Below are 27,504 nucleotides of genomic sequence, written 5' to 3'. Positions count from 1 at the left end.
ATGTGTGTGGAAGGAGCAGCACACCGGAGTGAAAATTTGGGAAGGTCGGTAGAAATTCGTACTTGATAAATTAGCACAAAATTTTGTCACTTCCTGGCAGCCTGCAATACATCTACTTTTGCATAGCCAATTTCAATTTGTGCACGTGAAATGGTTAAAGCAGCAAGATCTTCCTTGAAGCATTCAGCTTCCATGAAATAAGGGGGAAAATTGCATCCACCCTGCCACCTTATAACCACAGAGGCAATGCCCACTCAGAATGCACAGCATGACACTCTTTCTAGAAGAACTGCAATTTATTCAACAAAAAGAGGAACGCTTATTGTACAGTAGAAAGAATGTTGCCTAACTTGGGGCTCATTCTTATTAACAAAGAAGGCATTGCGACATTGCTGGCAGCTGATAGTGAGAAATCGATGTAAAAGAGACAGACATAAGCTGTGGGAAACGCAACACCCGACCAAAGCAGGGTGGGAAGGGATTCAAATGCACTGAAACAAAAAGAGAAACAAGCTTTTATGCAGTGCAAGCGACACTGGTACCCTATGCGAAAAAAAAATGTCAGAGAAACAAAAAGACAGGCCATGAGGTTTAAAAGCAAGCTAGCCGACGAGCATGGCAAAGTTGGGATAAAAAAAAGCAAATCAAAATGAGTTCACTACACAGTCATTTTTTTTCACACATTTGTTGTGGGCTACGAGTCCTCCACACATCATCGGTGTTCCGCTCCTCGCCCCTCCATCGGTTGGATATGACTCACCTCTGCAGAACTTTCGTACAAAGAACGCCGTGAGAAAAAAAAAGCTAAAAAAAGAGACTATACGCGCTCTCCCGAAGCACGATTTGTTTAAAAAAAAAAGCTGTGCACTTCCCAAGTGAGGCAGTAAACAGATCCTTTCTCTCCCTCCTTCCCCTATCTCTCTCGACGAAATTGGCAAGACAGTTCAACCGACCATGAGAAGGAGAAGAGATCCCTTAAGGCTCTGACAGCAGGCTAGTGCAGACTGCGAGAGGTGGGGGGAAGAGGAGGCATGTGGAACTAATGAGAGAAGGCGGTCGCTGTACTGTGCAGCAATCGGAAAAGCGCGTTCTTGCCCTTGACACACCGTGATTGACAGCAACGACAGATTCTCAAGAGACCAGACGCCAAACTGGACGCTGTACTCGCAAAACCGCACCTTCCTTGCCGTTTCGGCCATCTTGAAGACACTCACTTGGGGACTCTTCACTGTTGCTGCTCTGCACTGTTGTCACCTCCGCAGTAGCACAGTCAAGAGATGCACCACACTTCCATCGGTCTGCTTACGCAGTATCAAATAGGGTGATGATGCAGTTGACGCATGGCACTCTAGAAGCGGTGATTTGCGGCACACTCGTCGCCAGCTCTTGCTCTCCTAGCGCAGGAGGCGGTTTTAAAGCTGAGAGTTAGCTTTCATTGCAAAGGTGATGTCGAAAGTTCCTATTCCTCTGGGGGAAAGAGAGGAGAAACTGTGGCAGCCAAATGAAGCGAACAAAAAGAAAACAGGAGTGAAAGATATACAAAAAATAACGGGAGAAAGCTTGTACACAGATACGGCACATACATCCCAGTCATCCACTATCACAATGTGGCCCGGAAAGAAGGCCCAATAGGGTTTAGAGATGGGGAAGAAGGCTGGGGAGAGAGCCAAGAGATCACCGCTGCTCGTGACGTAGGAGGAGATAGAGCCGAGCTCAGGGCTTTTTCTTTTTTTTTTTCCACGGTGCAAGCACAAAAAAGCATGGTTGTTTCTTTTTCGGGACCAATATGCTACATTTAAGACTGGCTTCTATTTTAGCGATGAGGGGAGGGGATGCACAGAGCACGTCAGAAGATGACGCCGGGGAGCCAGCTTGATTTTCCCTCGTGTTCCGTTTCTTCCTCCACACACGTCCCCACATTTGCTCACGACGCCGAACTTCTTCTGTCCCTGTGTTGTCCCACTGATGTGCGCGCGAGTGTGTTGCGTGGTGTGTCATGTGTCTGTTCGTTCTCTTGCTCGTGTGTTGTCGAAGTGGCCTTCGCTCTACGCAGATTGGTGGCCGCCAAGTGGAACATTCCTGCAAGACAATTTTTTCGAAATGATACATTACAAAATTTGATCTCTCCTGTTCTACACAGACTTTACTACAGCAGACCCCCGAGAGAGAGCACTCCCTACACCCAAACCCCCTTAAGAAAATTCAAACAGGGACGTACTTTCCCACGGCAGCATCTGCCAGGAAAAAAAAAAAATGAAGTGCGCGTGGAGTCCACAGAGGTCTTTTCACTCTATATTAATGATAGATATTGATATGCCGGGTCAAACTTCTCAGAACCACCATATGATTATGAGAGACACCATAGTAGAGTGCTCCGCAAATTTTAACCACATGGGGTTCTTTATTGTGCACCCAAATTTGAGCACAAAGGCCTATAGCACTTTCGCCTCCATCAAAAATGCAGCTGCCACAGCCAGGATTCGATCCCGTGACCAGCAGCTTCTCACTCTAGATTAGGGCGCCACAGTTTGTGAACACAAAAAAACAACAGCAACACGATCACACTGCAAGAAACATGTCATAGATGCAGCACCTCTGATGAAGATGACAACAAACTTAACAGCCCTAAGTGACAAACAAATCATGCAGGCATTACTATTGCTGACTGTGTCATCACACATATAAAGTTATAATGCATGTCTCGAAGGCCAGGCATTAGCTTGCATGACTGAAAATCACGACTGGCATCTTGCGCTTAGGTTCAGTGTGCAATCATATTGTGGTAAAAGAAATCACACTTTTTACAACAGATGTCAGGAGCTGATGCCTAATATCGAGCTGCTAAGGATAAATGGGACTCAAACAGGCAAGCATTGCATGAACGTGGTGTATGATCACGCGCCCGTGTTGCACCTGTGAGTGACTCATGTTCTTCCCGTCATCGTCAACATGGACAGTCGTGTGGGCAGCACAGGGAAATTGTTGTAGGGACTCATCCATAGCAAGGGCTTTGTGAACTAAATGTGAAACCTGTGACCATTCGTCATGGATGATCCCAGGTAAGGAACACCACGATCTAGGTGGTAGCACAACTTCAAAGAAATGAAAACTCACAGAGCATTTGGCAATTGGCCCATGTAGAGAAAATGCAAAACAACATGTGCAGCGTTGCCATTACTCCTGTCAACATTACTGGAAACACACCTGCAGGTACATGTTTCAGTGATACTAGACAAAGTAAAATTTATTTCACTTTGGACTTATTACAGTTCTTGCAAAGATATATAAAATTTAGAATCTTTCCAGCATGATTAGACATGAAATCTTGCAAGCACACGTAGACATGGAAACGCCAAATGAATTCTTGCAGCTTCTGTCCAAAGCTAAATAAATTGATATGGCCACAACTCCATCTACGTTGAACTTACTCCTGGACTTTTACATTTATGGATGGATCTTAAAGGGACTCACTGGTGCTCGTGTGACGGATGTATTAGCGTTTGTTAATGGATGTTTTTAATCGTCTAACTTTCCTTTACACGCATTGCATTTATATGCATACACAATTTTGAAGGCGATTCCAATTTCATAGCAAGACGCTGCAGCCCAATTGAATCCACCACATGACGTGAATGGTCGTGAACATTTAAAAAAATAATGCCAGAAAATCCTGGCATTTTACGGTCTGAATCCACAATACGAATATGACTACGATTGTGTCAATAGTATCAGTTTTATGTTTTAAAGCACAGCAGAAATGTATGGTAATTAGTATCGCACAATTTCAAAGCAAGTTCCACCAGTAGCAGAAGTAGCTGTAGCATGCTGCTTACAGGTGGTAAAATATATAATTTTTTCATCTTTAATGAATGTGCAGGTTATAAATATGTACTTTACCCTGAAAGCGTGGTGTCACAGCAGTGTATATTTCCCCTGAAAAGGCGATTTCCTGGCACAGCACCACAATGTCGCAGTGAAACCACCTTTTCCAGGTGGATTACTTGCGGTAAAAGACATCTTTTCGAGTTCCTCGAAATTTGCAATATTTTAAACTAGTGTCGAAGCAAATTTCAATACAGTAATGACCATTCGAATATTCAAAGCCGTGGAACACTGGCACAGGTCTAATTATGTTGACATATGATGTTTCATGGTGCAAGGGCCATTTGATTACAGTACGTGGCTACATCATCATCATCAACCTGACTTTGCCCACTTCAGGGCAAAGGCCTCTCCCATGATTCGCCAATCAGCCCAGTCTTGAGCTCTCTGCTGCCACGTTACACCTGCGAACTTTTTAATCTCATCGGCCCACCTAACTTTCTGTCCTCCCCCTTGTTACACACCTATCAAGTGGCTGTACACGGGCCTTAAAATTCTGACCACTAAAGGCGGGTAAGAAATAATTATTAAAATCATGAGTGTGACATTAAACGTGAGCAGTCAAAATGAGTGGCAAACAATGGTGATAATAGACTACCGAGAACTGGTATGAACACGAATGCCTCGTCCACGCCCTTGGCAGCGACCTCCAAAGGTCCTGCTGCAGATTGCCCGAGAATATCACATGAAAGCTATGGACATGTTTTTAAAACATGAACGAATAATCATGTTTGAAAAGTAGATCCCCACCAACAAACATCAATGGATTAAGTGGTATTTGCTTCGTGCATTTTTCGATGCCGGACTTCTTTCTGTAGCAAGATTCTGGTGGGAAAATTCAGAACGGAGCATTGGGGGACCTTGCTCGCCTGTGAGGAAAAGGAGGCAGAAGTGGCGCTCCTGGACCAGGCACGACCAGGCTGAGGCCAGAGGAGCAGGAGACGCACCCACATGCATCTCAAACACTTTTTTTTTTTCCCTTTAACGTTTTTCCATTCCATTCCCATCGATGCTTGTGCTCAACGTGTTTCGGTGTTGCCTCCGTGAAGAGACTCTTGCACTGAGCCAATCGTCACCCACGAAGTACGACACCCCCGCTGCAGCTACCTGTGCACCTCGATAAACCATTTAGGAACCACGTCAAGCGACTGTACTTGGAGTGGAGGAAGCCTGGAGAGCCAGAAGTGACCCCTGCTGGACGGCTGAAACAGGCCTCGCCAGCTATGCCGAGGCATGGTCATGCACTTCCAAGGCGTTCGTTCAGCGTACATTCAACAAGTGCTCGATAGCAAAGAGCCTTAATGGCACTGAAGATGCACCTTTGACAAGAGGGTTTTGGAGGGAAGTGTGTGAGTTTCTCTTGGGACAAATTCAGGTGAAAACCCTTTCTCACGTTTGCCATCCCCAAACTACCGTATTTACTCGATTCTACCGCGCCCTCGATTTTAACGCGCACCCGGTTTCCACGACGAAAAAAAAAAAAGTAAGGCATTGATTGCAACGCGCACCCATTTTTCTCGTTGGCCCGCACGATCACACCACTCGGGAAAACGACTGCTTTCGCGGGCGTCTTCCATTTAAATATGAGGTACGGGGGAAGCTTGGGCCTATCTGACATGCAAAGGAGCATTGCCGTCACTCTAGTCTTACCGTGGCCCGATGTCAGCACGCGACCTTGCTTCGCCCCTTTCTTCTCGATGGTTGTGGTGCCAGGCATGTCGAAGTAAAGAGGCGTCTGATCGGCATTCCCGGTTTGCCCAAGCAGGTAGCCGTTGTTGTGCCACAAGTTAAGGGCGAACCTCTGAAAACTGTTAAGCTTTTCTTCGTACTCCTCCGGCAACTTTTGGCATATGCCCGTTCGCCTTCGGAGGGAAAAAGCCTTTCCTCTTCATAAAGTTAGTTAGCCAGCACCTGCTCGCTTTAAACTGGCTCCGCATTAGCTCTTTTTCTAAGGCTAACTGCATAGCCTGCATTTGGAGCAGTTCTGTCATCACAGGCCGCTCACTGCTCAATCATATACTCACCGAGCAGCTCTTCAATTTGCGAAAAACCGACCCTGCTGTGGTCCACTGAAGCCTTTGCGTGAATGTTTGCTGTCGACAATATTCTGCTTTTGTTTCCGCCAGTCCCACACGCACGTTTCGGGAACTCCAAACGACCGCGATGCGGCCCGATTCCTGTCCGTTTCGACACATGCGATAACTTTTTTTTTTTAAAGCGGCATCGTGGTGCACTCGTCGAGTTTTTGGAGTCGGCCCTTCCATGCCGTCGATGCCAATGCACTACAAGATGACGAACTCCTCAGCACACGTACGAAGTGCCGCACATGGGAAACACATAGGCAGAAATGGCCGACGCGCCATGCCGACGCACGTAGGGGGCGGCCATTTTGGAAATGCCGATGGTAATAGAATGACCGTATTCATTTTTTTTTTTCGTACTCGATTCTAACGCGCATGCGATTTATGAACTCGCTTAACCAGAAAAAAGGTGCACGATAGATTCGAGTAATTACGGTACACCTTGGGCTATATGCAGGGCCGCACTATACATGGGTTCTTACAGCAATCCACTGCATTGAATGAGAATGCGAAGAACGATTGATTGATTTGATTGATATGCGGCGTTTAAAGTCCCAAAACCACCATATGATGATGAGAAACGCCGTAGTGGAGGGCTGCGGAAATTTCGACGACTTGGGGCTATTTAACATGCGCCAAAATCTGAGCGCACAAGCCTACAGCATTATCGCCTCCATCGAAAATGCAGCCGCTGCAGCTGGAATTCAATCCTGCGACCTCCGGGTCAGCAGCCAAGTACCTCAGCCACCAGAACTCCGCGGAAGGGCGAATGTGAAGAACAGATTACGACCGGACAGAAGAAGGTATTTATGTGTAATGTGTGTGTCCTGTTATTAGCCTTGTTTACTAAATGATGATATTGTGTGACGTGACTTTGATACTGATGGTCAATGACCAAGGTGAGATGATGAGATAGAACTTAGAGTTTGCCTATGCCACAATTGCTGCCAATAATACCGAAACTTTTAGAAAGGATATTACCTCTACTGCAGCGACAAGTATGGATACATTGGCAGCGTTCTTATAGACTGATGTGGTAGTACACCAACACATTTCATTGAATCTCACGGTTTCATGGCACTCAGCAGACTACAGCATGCTGTTTCGATACATAGATCGTGGATAAGGGTCTAATCTTGCCTAATTATGAGGCCAGCTGTACTGCTAGCAGAGATGTGTGAGCAGCGAGATTATGGGTACAAAGTGAATTTGAATATTGAAGATTGAGTGTGAATCGAATAGAATATTTTTCAAATAGTTGTCAAGTATTTCCTCAATATTTTTTGAATACTTCAAAGTGAGAACTTCAGAAACAAGATTATGAGACAGAGTGCTCCATTTAGCTAGTTTTGGAAGTTCTGTAGTGATCGATTTCTCTAGTTTTATCAAGGATGAGGCAATGCAGAGACTGAACTGTATTCACTTACATCACTTGGTGCAATAAATGTGATGTTGGCAACACTTTAACATAAAAGAAAAAGAATGTTTCCTACACCTCTTCCTTCTTCAACTTCTGTTGAGGCCTAACTCATTTCACGAAAAGGCATGCTCCGTTCGAATTAGGAGTCGCTAATCTTCCCTGTAGACATAAATGTATAAAAATATCTGGAGTTTCGGATGGCGAATATCTTCATTCCATTTTGCCCAGCTCTTTCGTTCGAGACGGCATTAATAATGTCGCCACCTGTCTTACGAAGGTTCGAACCAGCCCTTTCGCTATTCGATCAGTTTACATCAACAGCGGAGCTCTAAGGACGGCTTTGCCGCAATACCACAAAGTAATGTGGTGAGGTACATTAAAAGCTACAAAGGGGTTACTGCAATGGCACAGTGCTGGATGTTAGAATCAGCGTTTTCACGAGTAAATACATTGGTTACCATAGCACTCGAAAAAGGCACCTTCACCCCATCACACTGTTTCAGCGAAGCTGCAATGCGATAGTGAGATGAGGTGAAGAACATTAAAAATCTGAAGGGGCCACTGCCAATCATTTTTTTTCTGTCTTCGAAAAGTTCAAATAGTTCTTATAATCAAAATTTCAATGTGAATTGAATAGGATCACAAACATTTTTTAAAAAATATTTCAAATTTATAATATTCATGCACCCAATTGATAGACTGTAGATAGTCTTCATTAGATTTTTCAATGAGTCCCAGAATCTAAACGCACACACTTCGTCGCAATTTACTCCCATCAGAATGCAACCCCCTGAGTGGGAATTAACCCGCCTCCTTGAGCCTGGCAGTCCAGAACTATAGCAGCTAGGCTACTACTATGAGTTGTTTTCAAAAGCCTAAAGTAACATACTGAAGACCTCAACCCCTCAGCCATCACCAGTGTAATGGACTTCTCTGACATCATGGGTAGCTTGCACATCAGCCGAGCAGCTCAGGACTTCGTATAGACTCAAACCTCCTCAAAACAGAGTTGCATCTTACACGAAAAGAACTTTTTTATATCCGAAAATTTGTTATAAAGGTATATTCCCAACACTACAGCTATTGCTACACTGTCTTTCATTTACTTCGTTATAACAAATGTTTCTTTATATCCAGGTTCATTATATTGAGGTTTGTGTGTACAATCGGGCACGCCTCGCACAGCCTGCAGAAGATGTAGACACAGTCGGCAGCCAACATTAAACGTCTTGAATGGAGAGTGAATGCTCTCTGTGATAGTTCAGGAGCACATGCTACCCCACGAACACGTCGAGAGAGAAACGGAAGGCGCTGCTGTCCAGCTCGGCCTTCCATGACCGGCTCAAGGATAATCCAGATGGTGGAAGAAGTGGCATGAGCAAGCGGAGCCCTGGACTACGAGCCGCGACGATTCGCAATGCCACCTTTGGGGGTCACCCACAAAGCGAGGGGGTGGGTAACACCACCCACGCTCCTCCAAGGTGGTTAGTGCTACCCAAGCAGTTGGCCAGTAGATCGATAGTTGGGCCGAAATACAATTGACCACGATACCCTACTCACTAATTATGAATAATGTCACCAGAACGTGCTCTCAAAGTTTGTCAGCACTCAAGATGTGTGAGTAGCAGGGGTTATCGCATTTTAATTGACTCACTCGTGCGATACAGTGTACTGCCGGCGATTCAAAACTAAGTGAAAAAGCAGCCTCTTAGCTTGGTCTCGATCTTTTACAGAAAAAAAAAACAGCGACTGTGACCCTGAAGCTGTGAAAAAACAGCTATAGTAAATAGATATCAGCAATATATAATATACATAACACAAATATATGACCCCTAACCCCACCCTTTATTATTTCCTTGCCCGAAATAGCCACAGCTGTGGCTTCTAATTGAATATGACAGAAAGTATAAATATATGGACGATTAACAAAGGTACACTATGCAACAGATATATGGTTTTCAACAAGCTAATACACAAAGCGGTTGGTCAGTAAATCAATAGTAGGGCCGCAGTGTAATCCACACCGATACCCTTCTCACTGATTACGAGTAATGTCGCCAGTAACACCGGAAAGCAAACTTAGCACTATGTTCTTTGTACAGCTACAAAAGTCATTGCATGACCAGCGTATCTAAGAGAAAAAGAGGTACCATACTCACCCTAGCAACAATTCATCACTTTCTTTTCAGGAGGAAGCACCCTAAGTCTATCTTGGTTCTCGGCCTGGTCCTTGCCAGCCATTTGCTAGAAAGAGTAGGAAAATGTTCCATGAGAGCACGGAAGCTTCAAGTCGCTCTAAAAGGTGCACAACCGTTTAACACGAAAGTGTTTTATGCCGGGGTCCATTACGGCTCCGCTGACATATTTCCGTCACGGATATGACGTAAATTATATACTAACAAATATCAAAAATAAACGAGAAGGAAAAGTTCCTCGGCGAGGCGTCAAACTAGCGACCTCATGCTTTCCAGTGCCTGACACTAACCACTAAGCCACCTTCTCCACCTTGCTAGTGGCAAGCCATTTATATACACCATGTACTCCTGGCAGTCCTCAGAGCTCAGCAACTTCAGCATGTTTTCGTCATCAGTAGCGAGATGGCATGACGAGTGGACGTGCCGCACCACCCCGCATGTCGCTAGGTGCACGCGCCTCCACATGACGGGGTCAAAGAGTGTACAGATGTTCTCTAGCAAGGTGGCTTACTCGTATGCACTTATCTCGAGATCCAGGTGCTTCGTACCTCTTGTGCTTCCGCCGAAAGTTTGCTTTGAAGTTACAGTAGTTCAAGAGAGTATGAACATCAATTCACTTGCCGCCGCCTTTATGAAAATAGCGCGCTGCTCACAAGAAGAAGTAAGAATTGTGACAGTTGTCGCTCTCGTCCTGTGTATACTTGCCCGTTCAATTCGTGTGTCTTTCTACTTGAGCAGCGTGCTTTAATTGTCGAGCTGTGACAGTTGTTCGCTTGTGCTCCTGCTATGTATGCTCATTTCGTGCATGCTTTCTGCTTGAAGAGTGTGCTGTAAGTTTCGATCTGCTCGCTGTTCTTCACGCGACATTGAAAGTTGGTGCTGCAGCACTCATTCCTTCACTCTTATCGCGAAATAATACACAATGAATGCTCAAACACCTCAGCGAGAACTCGTTTTACTTTCGTGTATTACCGATCCATAAAAAAGAGGGATCAGCCACATATGTGGTTGTCTGTTTGTTCCCTTTGAAACAAGCAACCACCTAGCTAACAGCGTGGATCATCACACACAGGCTAACAACATACATGAACTCCTACAGTGCGTGAGACCTACCGGAATTTTTCGAATCGAGTACCAAAGATGCCTAATTTTGCTATCTTTTCATTTAGACTTCAACATTAGCTCTTTCACAAGAGGTTATTTAGTATAAACTGTCTGAAAATTTCTGATGACACAAAAAACAATAGCCCAGAAAAACCACGCAAGCATATCATGTGATGGCAATGTTTCAGGTTTCTGAACCAGTTTTCCACTACAGTTAAACCTAGCTATAACCCTCATACAATAAGTTAAACCTAGCTATAACCCTCATACAATAAATTCCTTGATAATACAAAATTTTCATATTCCCCGTTGTGGCTCGTAAAACCACAAGTACGTATGACCTCTATATAACGAAGCGACAGTGGGAGACACCCTTAAATTGATGAAAATTCCACCTCCCCCCCCCCTCCAACCACCTACTGCTTTTACCCCGGAATCAGTCACTTCAGTACAAGCATGTTCTGTAGTTACCTGCGACAACTGAGCATGAAGCAGCGTCATATACACCGCGCGCAGGTAGGCTCGAAGACAGCAGGTGTACGTGCCAGACGGCTAGCACGAAAAAAGGTGCGTGAAACAAGCCAAACTCGCTAGAAACCCGCTTGCTTCATCACCTAAGTAGCCGAAAACCCATGCGATGGGCCCGGTGCAAAGAAATCGGCCTAAAACCAATTCTTCAGCAACACGACAATTAAGCGCTTTTTCATTTCTTCATGGAAGCTTTATCAGCCAAATGTGATTCAATCGTACAGGTGCAAATTCAAACTGGCAGCCAAGCACTGCGCAGTGATTCTCATTCTCAAAATGGCGGCCAAAGACTGTGCAGTCGCAAAGCACCCGAGCTGCATGTCATACCTCGTGGCCTCTACTATGACGCATTCCTGAATATCCTCACTTGGATTAAGATTTACAAGAAGATGAATGAGCGGAGAAGCAGTAGCAGAGAGTCCAACAAGGCCCAACATATCTCGCTTTTATGCAGCAGGGCGGTCGCGTATCTTTTGGCACAACTTGAAAAACTGAAAACTTTCTTTCCTATGTTCAGCGCTCATAACTTGAATACGGTATGAAATAAACAGCTATAAAAACTGGCAAAGTGGCAGGCATTTACTTCATTTCCAAATGGAGCAGGTAGAAGTAGTAAAAACAATGTCAGCAGCAAATGGCAAAGGCAGAAGAAAAAAAGGTATATGTTATCGACCAGCATGTACACAGTTTTCCAAATGCTTAGTTTGCCCAAGATGAAAGTGCTAGATGTCATCTCTGTTTAGTGCCATGCAGCAGGATTGCTAGACTATGACGGATCAGCGTTGGCTTCCTACACAAGTCATGACTGTTCAGTGTTACTGTCCCTCACAAACAAGCTACAGAGCAAAGTCATGCAGCTTTTTACCACGATCACGTGTTTTGAGTGAGGCCTACCCACAGTCCTTTTTTTGTTAATTTTGAGAATTTTTTTCGGATTTTCTTACCAAAACTGCATAAAATGAAAAGCTCTTTGTAATAAATATTTGCAGAAATTTGTCAATATTGTATTAAATATATAGGTTCAACTCTATCATAAATTATGTCAGCATAATAGTGTACTAAAGCCATAGGTCAGCTAACTCATGCCCAAGTCAACTGAAACTCACCAGGACTCACTCAAACTCTGATGGAGCTGTAAGTACGAGTATGAGCGCATCCGACTAAGTAACATTTTGGTGAATATGAATTGGAGTTAGCCCAGTTGAGGAAAGTATCGGCAAGCACAATTCCAAGAGTTGCCTAGAATTCAAAATATATTTCTTGATTAAGTAAGTGAGCTCTACCTTTAACTGCCAACCTATGATGCTTTCTACTCACCTTCAGCGTTACTATCAGCCTTACACCGCCTCACATTTATACTAATCGATAGAGACATCTCAACACACTGGTGTTCACGTGCTACCTCAATATTGCTCAGATGTGTGTATAGGCTCTCTATAAGAAAAAGTTATAAAATTTGCAAATTGCATTAATGAAATTTACAAGATCTTATCGTTCTTTAAATATTCATGAATATTTGATATTTATTAAATGCAATTTTATGAATTGCATTTGTAAAATGTACCACCAACATTTTAACCACTGATCAACTCAAATTTGAAGGTACAAGATAAAAAGGTCAAGCACCAGTTATGTAACACGCGTGTCACAGGGGCGTTTGGAAGGCCATTGAACTGACGCTCTATTGACTCAACTGTCAAGCACGAGCTGCCACATAGGCAATTTCAAAGGCCATCGAGTCAATAGTCGATCGAGTGAACGAAACACCCCACACCTTCATTGAAAACTTCTATGGCTATTGAGCAGCAGAAGAGAAACCAGCGCAAGCGTTCCAACATTCACAAGCGGTTGAGAAAAGTATTGAAAAGCGTTGGCAACGTGGCCACAGTTTCGCTGCTGAACAACTTAAAAACCAAATGGGTTCATTATTACAATAAACAATTTATTGAAATATGAACAAAAATAATGACCATGTGCATGCTTTTAAGTTTATTTATATTACTCCTCTTTAACGTGAAAACGAAAAAGGTTTGCAGCACCACACAATTTTTGTGAGAAACACCTGAACCACTGGATGTGGATGTTCAAATCTGCCGTGTAGCAGTGTAACAACGAGTCGATTGAGCTGCGGCGTTTCGACAGCCTTTCAGAAGTGTCCGACTGGCACAGGTATTATATATTGGCATTCTAAAGGGAATTGACACGACAGAACAAGCTCGTTTCACACAAACAGACTCGTGAGTAGACTCGCTCCGACTCAAGTGAAGACGCGAGTTAGCCCCGCTGCGTAGTATGCTGGTGAGCCAGTCCAAGTGAGTCCAGCCGAGAAAAATTTTAGTAGGTCTGAGACTGTGCGAGCCTTTGGAGCAGAATTCATTTCTAGAGCGAGTCTGAGCGAGATCCATTTCCTTTTCGCTGACCTGTGACAACAGCAAATATAGTTGCTACTGTTCAACCAATTCGTGAGCTGCCCTTAAAAGGCAGCATTGAGAACGAGCGCCTTGCCTCTAAACTTCACGTTAAATATAAAACATCACAAATAGGCAAACACACGTTACTTATACAAAATTCGCTGGTGCCGCGGTTCAGAGCAAGCAACATATGAAGATTAATTAAATGTATTTTGACTCCCCCCACCCTTTCTTTAAGATGATGCTCTTTTGTTCCCAATGCTAGGTTTAACATTTATTATAGCTCTGCAAACTATACATCCCTACAAGGGGGGGGGGGGGGAGATGCAACAGTGAGCGCAGAAAGTACGAGCTCACGTTTTATTTCAGCATGAGCAGATGATCTGCACAGGGGAGGATGCACGAGAGCAAACGCACAGTGCAGCTAGCACAATACGGGGTGCGGGCACAGTTCTGGTAAGTAAGAATTTGACTGCAGAAAATAATTACCTTATTTAATATGGCTTCAGCAAGCTCCGTGAAGGCCCGCTCAATGTTTACATTTGTCTTTGCACTTGTCTCCATGAAGCGAATATTGTGATCTATCGCCACCTGCAAAGTGAAAAGGAAAAGTTAGGCCATCATGCTATAGAAAGAGACAAAAAAGAAAAGTCAACCCAGAAGTGTTCGTTCACTGCCTTAGAGAAAATTATGATACTATTTGCCATCTGTCAACAGCAGCCCATCTGAGCACATGGCCAATTCGTTTGCAAACTTTATGAGATGCCCTTTGCTCACATAAGGACTAAGCTGTACAAACTCTAATTACACCCGTAATATGTGCTGAAAAAAAAACTACTGGTACATAGTGTCAGGCAAGGCAAGCTAAGGTTCACATGATTATGTTTGTGAACCAAGGTTGCCCTTTCAAACACCAAATGAGCCAAGTGTCATCAAATCAATTAGGGGGTCAAGACTCTAAAGCAACATTTTAACTTATGAAACGCCACAACAAGGACAGACTCAACATTAAGTTCTCACATAGCATGATGCTCACATAGCAGCTGTCTTCTTCGCCGGTTACCTCATCTGCCACCACCCCCGCATCAGCAGCGTCGTGCACGAAGCCCCTATGCCTAAAGCAGTTTGCGACTACTGCAGGCGGTGTGTTGTTCCACACTTATGTCAGCATGTGTATTGCGCTTAGCAGGCTTACTTCGTACTGTTTGCTTGACTCCATGCAGAGCAACATCCGCTTGACTACCTGCTGCCGATAGCGACTTTTCACGAACTGTATGATTCCCTGGTCCATCGGCTGCAAGAAAACCGTTATGTTCGCAGGCAGGAATAGCAGTTCAATGTTCTCGAGCCCGGACACCTTCGCGTGCGCACTACAGTTGTCTAGCATGAATAACATTTTCCGAGCCTTGGCCGCAAAGCGGCGGTCGAGCTCACGCAGCCAGGCTTGAAAGAGTTCAGCAGTAATCCAAGCCTTCCTGTTGAACCGGTATACGACAGGCAGCTGCTTCATATTTTTAAAACATCTTGGCTTCGCAGCCTCTTTGATCACCAGCAGCGGCAGCCGCTCTGTGCTGATCATGTTAACAGGCAGAAGAACTGTCACGCGTTCTTTACTTCGTTTTCCACCGACACACGGGTCCCCCTTGAACGCGATTGTTCTGTCAGGCAGAGCCTTATAGAACAGCGCTGTCTCATCAACACTGGATGTTACACGGCTCGTACATAGAAAGGCACGCGGATAGTCCAGACTGCCAGTCCTGCACAACACTTTCGTCAACTGCACCTCTTTCACCACACATGCTGCGGAACACCAGCCCGTGTCGCTTCTTGAAGCGGTCGAACCATCCGACGCACTGAAGGAGTCAATGTTCATGGTCACCGCGAACTTCTCTGCTTGTGCGCAAATAAGGGGGCCGCTCAAGAGCAAATGCGCATCGCATGAAATGGCAATCCAGCGCAACAGAGCTTCTTCTAGCTTGGGATGCACTGCTGTTCGAAGCCTCTACCTTTGGTTGCCAGACATACGCTTGCATAATCTGCTCTGTGTTCTTCACGTAAGTGCTCAGCGTGCTTTTTTCACATTGAACTTTTCCATCACTTTTTTCGAGATGCTCCAGCTTGCAACGCCTTCAATATTTTCATTTTCGCAGCCAAATCCTTTGCTTCGTATTTCGCCCTCTTCGCTGCAGAAGTTTGGGCGGTTGGGGCCACAGGAGACGGAAGGAAAGCCATCCCAGCATCGCTCGCGCGATGGTCACGCACGCGCACGAAGTAGACAACACAAATACACACACAAAAATAAATGCACGATGATAAAAACAAAATAAAAACCGGCGAACTTTTCAAGAAACAGCAAACAGTAAAACTGTATCATACAGATACGTACAGATAATCGTACTGATCACGTACAGATAAATAATTTAAAGCACACTTGAGGTGAGCAATTCAACTCAACCATCACGCAAACGTGTTCGACGCGCAAGAAAAAAGGAAAGGCACTCGTAGGTTGCCCGTTGCTGATGGCGTTAGCGATGCCCTGCCTTCCATTTTGGTTGTTTGAAACATTATGTGTATTTTTGTTTCTTTTTTGGGGAGGGGGGGGGGGAATGGTTTGGACAAAGTTTTGAATCTCAGAGGCCGCAATCTAATTCCAAAGTTGCTAAGGTGCGCCGTCGATTTGGCCGGCAGAATCCGCTTCTGCGTCCCCGTCGTGATTCGACCGCAGTCGGGCGTACAAATTAACTGAAGCGCAGCCAAATTTATTTGAATTAATGAGAGTTTTCAGTCATCGAACAATGTACATTTTGGACGGGACCAGATGCCGTGGCCAAATTAACCGAAATTCCAATTAATAGGGGTCGAATTAACGAGATTTTATTGTACTGAAACGATGATGGTATTATGCACAATTCACAGTGTCGTTACCAAACACCTTCACTACATGAATTTTTGCTGGTACTGCAAGTATTGCTTGTTATTAGAATTGAGTAAAAAGTTCACCACTACGTTTTGCGATTCTCTAAGATTTTTACAGTGTTCCAATGCACTTTCAGCAAATAAACTTATAAGCATGCTCCAACTGGATCATTTAATTAATAAAAACATCCCCACCTGTGTGCAATTTACAGTGGTAGATGTGCAACGCATGTTTGTTGTTCAACAAGCAGCATTGTAGAACTTATGTCAGAAGCATTATTTTACTGTTCTTGAAATGAAGGCAACCAAAAACCTATTGGGCACACATTCGGAACTTACGATTCCATTCTCATGTCAAAATGAAACATGACTGACAGCAGAATGATGAGTTATCTAATTACACGCTAATTGCAATGTATTGCTGAAACTCTCACAAGACAGCCTGTTACTTCATTTTCTTTGCTTGAATTTAATTTGAGAGCCTTGAAATTATGTGAATCATTCACATTTCTAGATACTAGTGCACCATATTTTGTGTGTCAATATCAGTCACCACAGTGATCGTCACATCCTTTGCACTGCAGCAAAGCTACCTTGCCCAAATAAATTCTATGTATAGTAATCTGCACCACAACTTCAGCTCTTAATTTTGTGTGGGCTGTATGCAAGAAAATACAGCTTTGCTTCAGTAGTATACACTGCTCATTAACAATATTGCCAAAAGCGAAGTATAACTGCAGTCAACTTTTAGTAGTCAACTTTTAAAAAGACATTAAAGCGAATCAATAAATTAGTTTACGCTGGAAAATTATATGCTGAGAACTCTAGTGTCGTCAGCTTCACCACCAGATGTTCATTATTAGACGAGAAAACCGATTACAGAAGCTTCACTGAAATCTCGAGACATAAAAAAAATGGGTTTTTTTTTTCGAATTTTGATCACATTGGCTCAATAACATTTTCTGAAACTTGGTACAGTCGAGCACCGCTACAACGAACACTGCTTCAACGAAATTTCTGCTAGTACAACGAAACATTCCCGGTTCCCCATCAGCACTCCATAGCAATCAAGCATAAACATTTTTGACACGACAAACACTTTATCTTCTGCCGTTACACATCAACGAAATTTACGACGAGATTCCAGGCTCAAATATTTATTGACGTGCACTAAACAAAGTCTTCAACATTTTGTCAGAACCTAAAAATATGTCTACGCAGTCTAAAACCCGCATTGGCACCACCAGAAACTGCTGCTGTTTACTAAGCATAAGGGCCGCCATTGCTTGATAAGGATGGCAATGAGACTGCCCTGCTTTTGCCACTGGCTTGCCTTTGAGTCGTAGGCAATCCGAAGCTGAAGCTCGGTCGCTCAGTTTAAGTTTCTTACACGCTGCTGCTGGGTGAAATCGTGAAACCTTTTCCTATGCTAATGCTTTTGATTCTTTTCGTATTTGGTCAGTGTGATTACTGGTCAGAGCGGCTGTTCGCCCCTGTTATCCACAAAATGAGCCAGCCGCCACCAGTGAATGATAACAATAGCGTAAGTTACCGCTCTGCGACACCACACCTCGATGTCGGCGCTGTCAAATACCTTTTGACGGCAGACAGCTGCCAAGTGCTAGCGTGCAGGCGCAACTGTTCGGTTTGTTCACGAAGACCATTGTGGCCATTGTTTCAGCACGCTTTTCAACATGGTGTTCCTATGTACGCATGAGAATTGCGCCATGATGCTGCTGGGACAGATAAGGAAGCACCCGACACTTTTTGAATTTCGGGAATAAAAGTTTCTTTCGCTAGCTAACGTTGGCTATCAATTTTTTTCAGTTTCACTACAATAAAATTTGTGTTTCTTTCTTTAAAACAAAATTTGTGTTTTAAGTCAAATTTTGTGTTTCTGGCTCTCTCAGAGGACAATGTACTTAATTTATGCTGATGCGTATTTATGTAGGGCCCTGCAGATGCTATCAAAATCTACAGGTGGAGAAACTGTCAGGTGCCATCGCCACTGCTATTCCTTCTTGTATGTTTTATTACTAATAAGGTTTCTTCCAGCAACCAGCTCTGCGTTTTAGGCATCATGGAAGAGCAACAAACTAATACGACAATGTTCGTCTAAATCAATAATGATAATTGTGCTTGCAATGTTGTGGCTAAGCTGAGCCGATCCCAGGCTGCCTTTTTAATGCTCGCAGTGCACCCAAACTCACCGCCTCGCCTCGTTCCCTGGAAATGAGGCGCTTGTCCTCCATATCGCACTTGTTGCCCAGTATCATCTTTTCGACGTCCTCGTTTGCGTGCTCGTCGATGTACCGCAGCCACTTTGCAATATTGTCAAAGCTCTTGGTGTTGGTGATGTCGTACACGAGCATGATGCCCATGGCGCCCCGGTAGTACGAGGTCGTGATGGTGTGGAAACGCTCCTGGCCCGCTGTGTCCCTGAAACGTACGCCGAAAGACAACGGCACATCACACAACGAACTTGGCTAACACAATCACACACTGCAATGGCCAGCAATGATGAAAGAAAATAATTTTTCAGTCCTTCTTACTGGAGTGCCTGCACAGTAACTATTCCATTTCCTTTTTTAATGAATTAAGGTCCATGGCCTTGAAACCATAGAAAAGACATTGCAAAAAGCATTGCAGCACCTTTAATAATTTAAAGTATTAGCTCCTTATACAGTTCATTCCATTTTCATTTTTCAAAGGTCGCACCATTGTGATGCCATGACCCAGACAGTAATCTTGAAAGACTAGAATTAACTCCTACGTCCCTTCCTAGAAATTGCAGATAAATATGAGAACAGAATGCTTAACCCCGTTCCCCACAACGATGAAACAAGCCCAGAAATGAAGGACAGTGTAGAATATATCGGCATGTTTGCACCAGAAAATTGCGAGAAAGATATAGAAAGGGGGACCACAAAAATGGTTGAATGTGAATGTCCCTCTGCAGCATAGCTGCCCAACATCAGTTAGATATGCAATGCCTGTGCAGTACTGCTAAGCCATTTTCTGTACAGGTTATATACAAGGCACTGTCTCTTTTACTCGTCCTCGGCTGTGTAAACAGTATGCGTGGAACGTCTGTTCACTCGAGCAATATTTGAATTGAGTACCTCTACTTTCCACAGCATCAATCAACACTAAAGCTGATCTACATAACAAAACAATTGGTGTCATCCACTGGATGATTCGGAGTGGCTGACAAACTCTGCGCCAGAGCACTCCACTTTGACAGAGGACAATTGAAGAGAATCTACCAATAGAACACACGTGCTCCCGTCGGAGCAGAAGGGAGGGTCAAAATGGAACGTGTTGCGCACGTCTCACTTCTTGCATGAGATGGGCAGGCTGGGCACAGCGAGCGCTGTATAGTTCGACGCGAGGCGCAACCAGCGTTGTTGAAACGCCCTCAATTGTCGCCGTTCCATGCAATGGTGTGCTTGAGACTTTTCGTCGAATTCGCAACTAATTGCGGGATAGAGATTGCGTGATAGAAAAAGTGGCTTCGTGGAGTGAATCTCACGACAAAGATACTCCAGATACGCCAATGGAACATGCAAAAAGCACTCTCAATATGCCAATATAGCAGACTTGTTCCTAACAGAGCAGGAAAAGTGCTGCTGGAAGTGCTCAGAATATGTCGAAGGATGACACCAAATGTCTTCAGTTCAAGAACTCGTTACTCCAATGCAAGCAAGCAGAGGAGAACAAAAAAAATACAACAATTCAAATAAACTGGAACAAGTAGCCCCCTCAATTAGTTAACAACTACATAAATTAACCAGACAGTCCATGAGGTAGCTCAGTAAAAAAATCTAGATACTCGGATTTAAGTAAGAATAAGCAACAAGAAACTAGATTATGAAGAATTTTCTGCAAAAGCCAGCTTCTATGGTTTGTAGTGCTTCAGGTGCTGGTGCAGTTGTCTGGCATGGGCAGCCTTTTGCATCTAGTGAGCACTGACCTGCGCATTGCTGCGTTTTTGATGGTGCCGAAAATACATAGGATATATCTTCTGTGTGGTTGGTTATAGAGGCTTACATTGCAACCGGTTAACAATCATAAAAAAGTAATTCAAGGGCTCTCACGCTTCCAAGAAAATAGTGAATCTTGAAGTGCGAGCGCCTGAAATATTACGTCTGTTTCTGTCCATCACAGTGCACATGATTCCTTCCCAGCTTTTTCCTTGGAGCTTTGCACATACTTAGCAGAACAACCCTGGCGTTGTTGCTGGCAACAACGGTCAGGCATTCATATCTCGGCAACACTTAAATGCAGTAACATAAAATGATGAGTTGCTTCGGTAAAAGATCAGACTGCAACATCAAAATCAGCTGCTGATCACCAGCAAACTCACGATCGCAAGGGCATCAATTATTGGGAAAAGCTGCAAACGAATACGCACATGACCAGCACACCTACGGGGGCCAGATTTGTGTACACTGCTGGATTTGTCGAGTACTGTGCCACCACAAAAATCCAACTCGTAACAGGCTTCACATGCAAAATAGGTTTCCCACTTCATCATGCCCATGAGAAGTGCCGTTTCGGTAATAGTTTCGTAGTTCTGGTTCTTTAGTGCAAATGTCAACTTTAATCCGATACAATTCACGATACTTACGCCACTGCTTGATACATTAAATTGCTTTTCTGCATACAAACATCCAAATTTTTGGCATTGTTGAATCCCTCATGATCCCCGAATCCATTCACGATACTTTTGCCATTTTTTGCTATATTAAATTGCTCTGTTGATAAAAATATTTAAATTTTTATATTCTTCAATCCCACGTTCAAAGACTCCCAGTCACTTTTTGCTTTGGCTGAAAACACCCAGCATCTCTGCACGCAGCTGATCGGCTGTGCGGAAGCATGCAATATGTAGAAAGCTCTGGGAAAGGGAAATATATTTTCTACTTTCTTGCCAGGAACATGCACAAAGAAATGCATTTGGGTTTCTCAGAAAAAAAGCTCGACCTGGACGAATTTTTATAGACTATGAAAGTTTCTTTCCAAAAAATTCAAGTGAACGCTGATTTTCCCCTTCCTCTATGATTGCGTAAACAGCGTTGTGCCGCAAAAGTATTTCATAGGTTTTTGTTTGCATAAACAGCGTTGTGCCGCAAAAGTGTTTCATAGGTTTTTTGTTGTTTTTTTTTCCTCCCCACTCTGAATTAACTACGGGATGTATAACAGCAGTAGAAAACACAATGGTGGAAATTGCAACACCAACACAGGAATGTATGCCAAGCACCACAGCTGTGCTACCGAACAATGCCAAATGACACGACAATAACAAACGTGCTACGCCAAAGGACAATGGATTTCAAGATGACAAGGCTCAAGTTTACAAGTGCTACGCGACACGTGCAGCACGACTAATGCGAGCGCCAACGCAATTTAAAAGACAGCCGCAGCACGCTGCTGTTCTCACCATATCTGGAGCTTTATTTTCTTGCCTTTCAGTTCGATGGTTTTGATCTTGAAGTCGATCCCTGAAATGCGATGACATGAAAAACAGCACTGAGTATACAAGCAATGCTGATACAGGCTAAACAATGTGATGCGCTTAAAGGGACACTAAAATGAAGCAATCACTTCGTTTAGATTGATATACTGTACTCTGAGAACTCTAATTGTGTAATTTTCACCATCATGAGTTCATTACTATAGGAAAAAACACGGCTGAAGTTTCATTTTTAAATTTCATGCTGAAATCTCCGCACATGACGTCACGAATTCAAAGATGTATTTTTTGTGTTTTTGCGACATTTGCTGAATGAAATTTTCTCATACTTCGTACGCTAGGTCTGTGGCATCAACAGATGACGATGTACTTCAACTTTACAGATTAGAAACGATGTATGACCTAGTACACACCATCAAAATCTTCTGCGTTGCATTGTTTGGTGCGGGGAATCTCGAGGTGGCGTCTCCCCCCGCATTTTCTTGTCACGTGTTTGCTGGCTTCCCAAGCGTCGTCTCGCGGTATGAGTGGCTTTTTTCAGGATGGGGGAAACGGTACTTTACTAGTACGTGAAAAATCACTTTGCTCTTTAGTGTCCCTCTGAGGCGGCACTAAATTTCAATGCGTCAATAACTCAACTGGCCACGCTTCATGCACCTCCCACTGAAGTGCGGCAGTAGTTTGAAAAGGCGGTACACCTTCAGTTGCAAACTGTGTGCCGAACATACACACACATTAAAGGTTCATCATTAACAACAATGATGAAGCGAAAACACTGCATCAATCCCAAGCAATATACACAGATGGAAATGATTTATACCTGTGTCACACAGACCCTTGGCAGGCCATACAAACGATGGCCGTTAAAACACCATAACTCTAATGACTCAATGGAGTTGTTGCGTTGCTACACTGCAGTTTTGTATGGCCACTGAGCGGTTCAGGGGTTTCTCACAACAGTTGTTCGACACTGCCAATTTTCACATTTACGTCACCTAATGTTAAAATTTAGTCACTTAAAATTACAAATGTCTATTCTTTTTGCTTGTTTATACATTTGAGTTCCCTGCGATTTAAGCTCCCTGTGATCAGTAAGGCAGTTGGTAATTTTCCAATTATTTATTACCTTTGGTATGTAGTATCTTTTTTATTGAATACTAAATTGCCTTTCTTTTATAACCATGAGTTTTTTATTCAACGTTCGTCGGTGTACATATTTACTCAAGGTATATAGCCTATTCTCGTATTTCATGTGTGGCTGCAAAGAGGCTTTTACACATTTATTTTGTGAACATTTCTTTATGGTTTGGTTTGCACTAGTTAGTACAAGTTTTGAAGCTTTTACATGTTTTGCTTTTTGAATGAATGAATCTAAATGAATGCAGTACCATCTGTCAATAATACCCAAATCGTACCATTTCTCTAAAGGTCAACAAGCCTTTCGCCGGTGACAAAAACAAAATTCGTTACTTCGAGGCTGGCTAATTATAAAGCTTGTAAAGGTGTCAGCCTCTTGTATAATTGCAAATTGTTAATGATGCTTCTTATCAACCACCAGTGATACACCAGGGATTGACATAGTAACAAAAAATTTTTTGGTAGACATTTACCAGTATCTACTCCCTAAACTGATATGGCTCTTGCATTTCATCACTATTGTGCAACAGCCATACATATTCGAACCATACTTCCGACGGCGACACAGCACACACAGAGACATGCAGCCTTCCCTTCTCTACCATATTTTCTCTCAGACAATTTATTGAGATTTCGCTGCAATGCCGCTATGCGGCCGGAAATATGGACCAGCTGCAACAACGCCAGCGTAATACTTACTAACTCCAAACGTAGTAAATGCCGAGAAGTCACATTGCCCACATTTCAACAGCGTATAACAGCTGTTGCCGCGCAGGTCCTACGCTAATTTTGCATTAAATCTTTGGAGGGGAAAAAAATTACAGCACCCTGCCCAACAAAGCACTCGCTCGACCCAGCTAATGCCGTGACTGTTTCCCTACGACAGTTTGACGCGCTAATTAAACGGGTCGCCGCGCTCTGGCCAACACGTCAGCGCGCCGCCGTGGCGACAGACAGGTAGGGTAGTCAGACGCCCCACCCCCCCTGGAGTTCTTTAACCCCACGCCGGCGGCGCGAAAATAGAGTAAAAGTACGAAAAAAAGAGGAGGGAGTACAAGCCAAGAATCGGACGAGGCAGCGGTTTGAGCTGTATGACAGGACAGCCGTAAATGCGTAGCTGCGCTTTCTCGTCTCGCTGAAATTGTCCACGCAGGACGATGGAACACTCTCCAATCAGCCACGAGCGAGGTAAACCAACCACTGCCCGACAACGCATCGAAGTGAACCGTCAGCTGAAGTGAAGTGGACGCGTTCTGTATCGCACTAGATACAGCGCTTCAAAAGAAGAGAGAGAGACAGGGAAAACCGACCGAGGTAGCAGTGTACCTCTTCTCGAAAGATTCCCGTCGTTTTACCGTCACTATCCGTCGCACCGACAAGTCGCACAGGCTTAAATACGTGTCGATGCGTCTCGGTGGATTGATGCTCAGATTGAACCGTGCGTCTCTCCTTGTTCGGTTTTTATCGATGATGACGCGAAAGGTAAAACGACTTTAGCCGAAGGTTCCCGATCGGTTTCGTTACGTGCGAGCGGACGCTGACGGAAGGTCGTTTTGGAAATAGTCGCTCAGGGGAGCGGCTCGCCGGCGGTGGTGGCAGGAAAGCGCGTTTCGCGTTGTACGGGGCGGGGGAAGTCACTATCGCGCGCCCGACAACGACGAAACGAATAAACAAACACACATAGACGAATAAATAAAGGCACTGGGTGTTACCCCCGGTCCGATTTCGAAGACATGGGCAGCACGACAGAGTGGGGGAGAGGGAGAGGACACAACGCGAAGACACAAGCGGGGGAAGGGGGAAAAATAAAAGGAAACAAGAAAGCGCTCACCTATGGTGGAGATGAACGTGGTGTGAAATGCGTCGTCGGAGAACCTAAAGAGAATGCACGTCTTTCCGACTCCGGAGTCGCCGATGAGGAGTAGCTTGAAGAGTAGGTCGTAGGTTTTCTTGGCCATCACGCCAAACTCACCCCCCGCTCCCTCGCAATGGCTGACCCGTCGAAGCACGGAAAACGCCTCAACGGCGGCGCAAGGCGATCACGTCGGCACCGGCTGACACGGCAGGGCTTATCTCCGAGGAGCACTGGCGTCGTTGACGGCCGAAACACCGTGGGGCCAGTCGTCACACACTCGAGGATCAGAGACACCCGCGATTAACACCACAAGCGAGTCATCAGCGGCGTTCAACAGCGCAGCAGCACCTCCAGGTTTTTTTTTTCCAGGCCTAACCAAGCGCTCACTTGCGCACGGAGTCAGTGCGGTGACGTCACGGACGGCGCCGCGTGGAGCGGATATCCGGCTGAGCTTGGGCGTTTTTTTCGCTCTCAACAACCAATGACGTGCTTTTTATTTTCGGTTTCATTTTATTTTGAAGAGATATTAACGGCGACGTCATCTACTGCGCAATCGAAAACGCCGACACGCGCATTACAATGCGGTTAAATTGAATGCATTCGGGTGCATTCGCGATCATTGTATTGTGTTAAGAGCGTGATTAAAGCGAATGCAACTGTTGCAGCCGCGCGTTCGTTTCTAGCGAAGCTTGCGCCGACTCTGTTTTACGACGCCGGTCAGATCGTTAAGACACGGTTACAGTGGACACGGTTTTATGAGTACAGTGCACTTACCTGTACCGGCGACTGCTGTCGATCAACAACTCGCCTCGAGATGCATCTCTGGCAGCGCGCAGTACGCGATGCGTCAGTTTCGGAACACGAGCACGGATGACACCACCACGCGCGCAAGACGTGACAACGCTCTCCGTTTATCGCGTTCGTCACGGGTCTTTGATCTGCGCTGTGCGCACGACGCGAAGACTATGTGGGGGTAGAGAGCAGCCGCCTACATCGACGCAACTCGTACAAAAGTATTTTCGTCGTGACGCCATGCATGTCGGGACGCCTACAATCGCACGCCGCGGAAGGCTGCGTCCGTGTAAGGAACGCACGTGCAGCTAACCTCTTTAATACATATGCAACGTGCGCGCAACATTGGCACAGCATATAACGTACAACTGCGTATTGTCGGGTTAACACTCTGGTGATAAGCAGTTTCTGGCATTGTTCACGTGAGTGAACGTTTCAGTCAAGAAGAAATGGATATTATTTGTGAATCGCTGCAATGAAATACGAGTTATGCCGACGCCCTTACCATATTCGTAAACAACAATTTAAGAAGGAGACAAACACGATTTTGTACGCAAACTTAACCTGTCAGTGATTTGGTCGCATTGCTCTGTTCGATAAATAAAATACGAGGAAGAAAAATGTGTTCTGGCTGCAGTTGCACGACCCGCATCTGATAAAACAGCGATTAACGTACTAGTGGCAGTTCGTTCAAGTATTACCCGCAGTGGCAGCTGTTTGTGCGTAGTACAGGATGTTATTCGCGTGCGAATGTTATTCACACCAATGTGAGTGTTTTCTTTGTATGCCCCTAAGATTATTGGCAATAAATTTACTGTGGATAAAGACCCAGCAGGCGAAATGGATTATTTTTTTTCACCCTGGACGACGTCATATAATGGTGGTAATAAGCACTGCATGCTTTATTGAGGCACGAATCAAACCACGATTTCACACATATGATAGTAACACTTGAGGAATATTCTACGTCATCTGCGGTTGACACCTCCCTTTTTGTCTAAATTATCTTACGTTTCACATCTCTCCGAGAGAGGAGTTGATAAAAATTTGGTGGCAACACGCTGTCACTTGAAATCAACATCGACTCAAAAATTACAACCACGAAATCATCACACATGGTAAAAATCTTACTCTGTTTGCCATTTAGCAAGGGTGGCTTGTTGACCTTGGTGGTGTAGCTACTTAGCATATGATAAGAGGCAGATAACTGACGCATATCCTACCGTCAGATGTTTCAGCATGCTTGCAATGACTATATTTTCCTGCGCATCTCACATGACACCAATGATCTCGCTGTTTGTTTCGTGCGAAGCTGTTGCCTGAGCTTATCTTGGAAATCCATTGGCGCGTTCGTGAACCATATATCACGGTCAAGTTGACTGCTGATTTTACAGACAATGATATAAACAACAATGTCGCAATGATCCGAGTGTTCCTTAATTACCACGGTTTTAGAAAAATTCATTACCAAAATAAAACGCTACAGCGCCCTTGTAATGTGTATAGATAACACTCGTGAGGGTGCCCTCCGTGCACTTTGCACCTTACCCCGTGTATTTTTCTTGCACCGTGCCCCTTTACACCTTGCAAAACGTAACAAAAACACGCATTAGGCTAGGCTGATTTTTTGCGAGCCCAAATGGGGGTTTTTGACGAGGTTAATTATTACCCTCGTCAGAGAAAAACTGCCGATAACAGTTTGCGCAC

General features: G+C 44.4%; 1 protein-coding gene across 1 annotated transcript; it reads right to left on the bottom strand.

Moving 5' to 3' along the window:
• Nucleotides 1-277: 277 nt before the first annotated feature.
• Rab10 (RAS oncogene family member Rab10) lies at nt 278-25,738 on the bottom strand. The gene is made up of 6 exons (XM_037415163.2): nt 24,982-25,738; nt 21,981-22,041; nt 18,748-18,976; nt 14,111-14,212; nt 9,543-9,627; nt 278-2,079 (listed from the first exon to the last, which is right to left on the bottom strand). The coding sequence occupies exons 1-5, from the start codon at nt 25,106-25,108 to the stop codon at nt 9,544-9,546; spliced, it is 603 nt and encodes a 200-aa protein (XP_037271060.1). The 5' UTR covers nt 25,109-25,738; the 3' UTR covers nt 278-2,079; nt 9,543.
• Nucleotides 25,739-27,504: the final 1,766 nt, after the last annotated feature.

This window comes from Rhipicephalus microplus, chromosome 9 (assembly GCF_043290135.1).
Source record: "Rhipicephalus microplus isolate Deutch F79 chromosome 9, USDA_Rmic, whole genome shotgun sequence".
NCBI lineage: Eukaryota > Metazoa > Arthropoda > Arachnida > Ixodida > Ixodidae > Rhipicephalus > Rhipicephalus microplus.
This window is presented reverse-complemented; position numbering and strand designations above follow the sequence as displayed.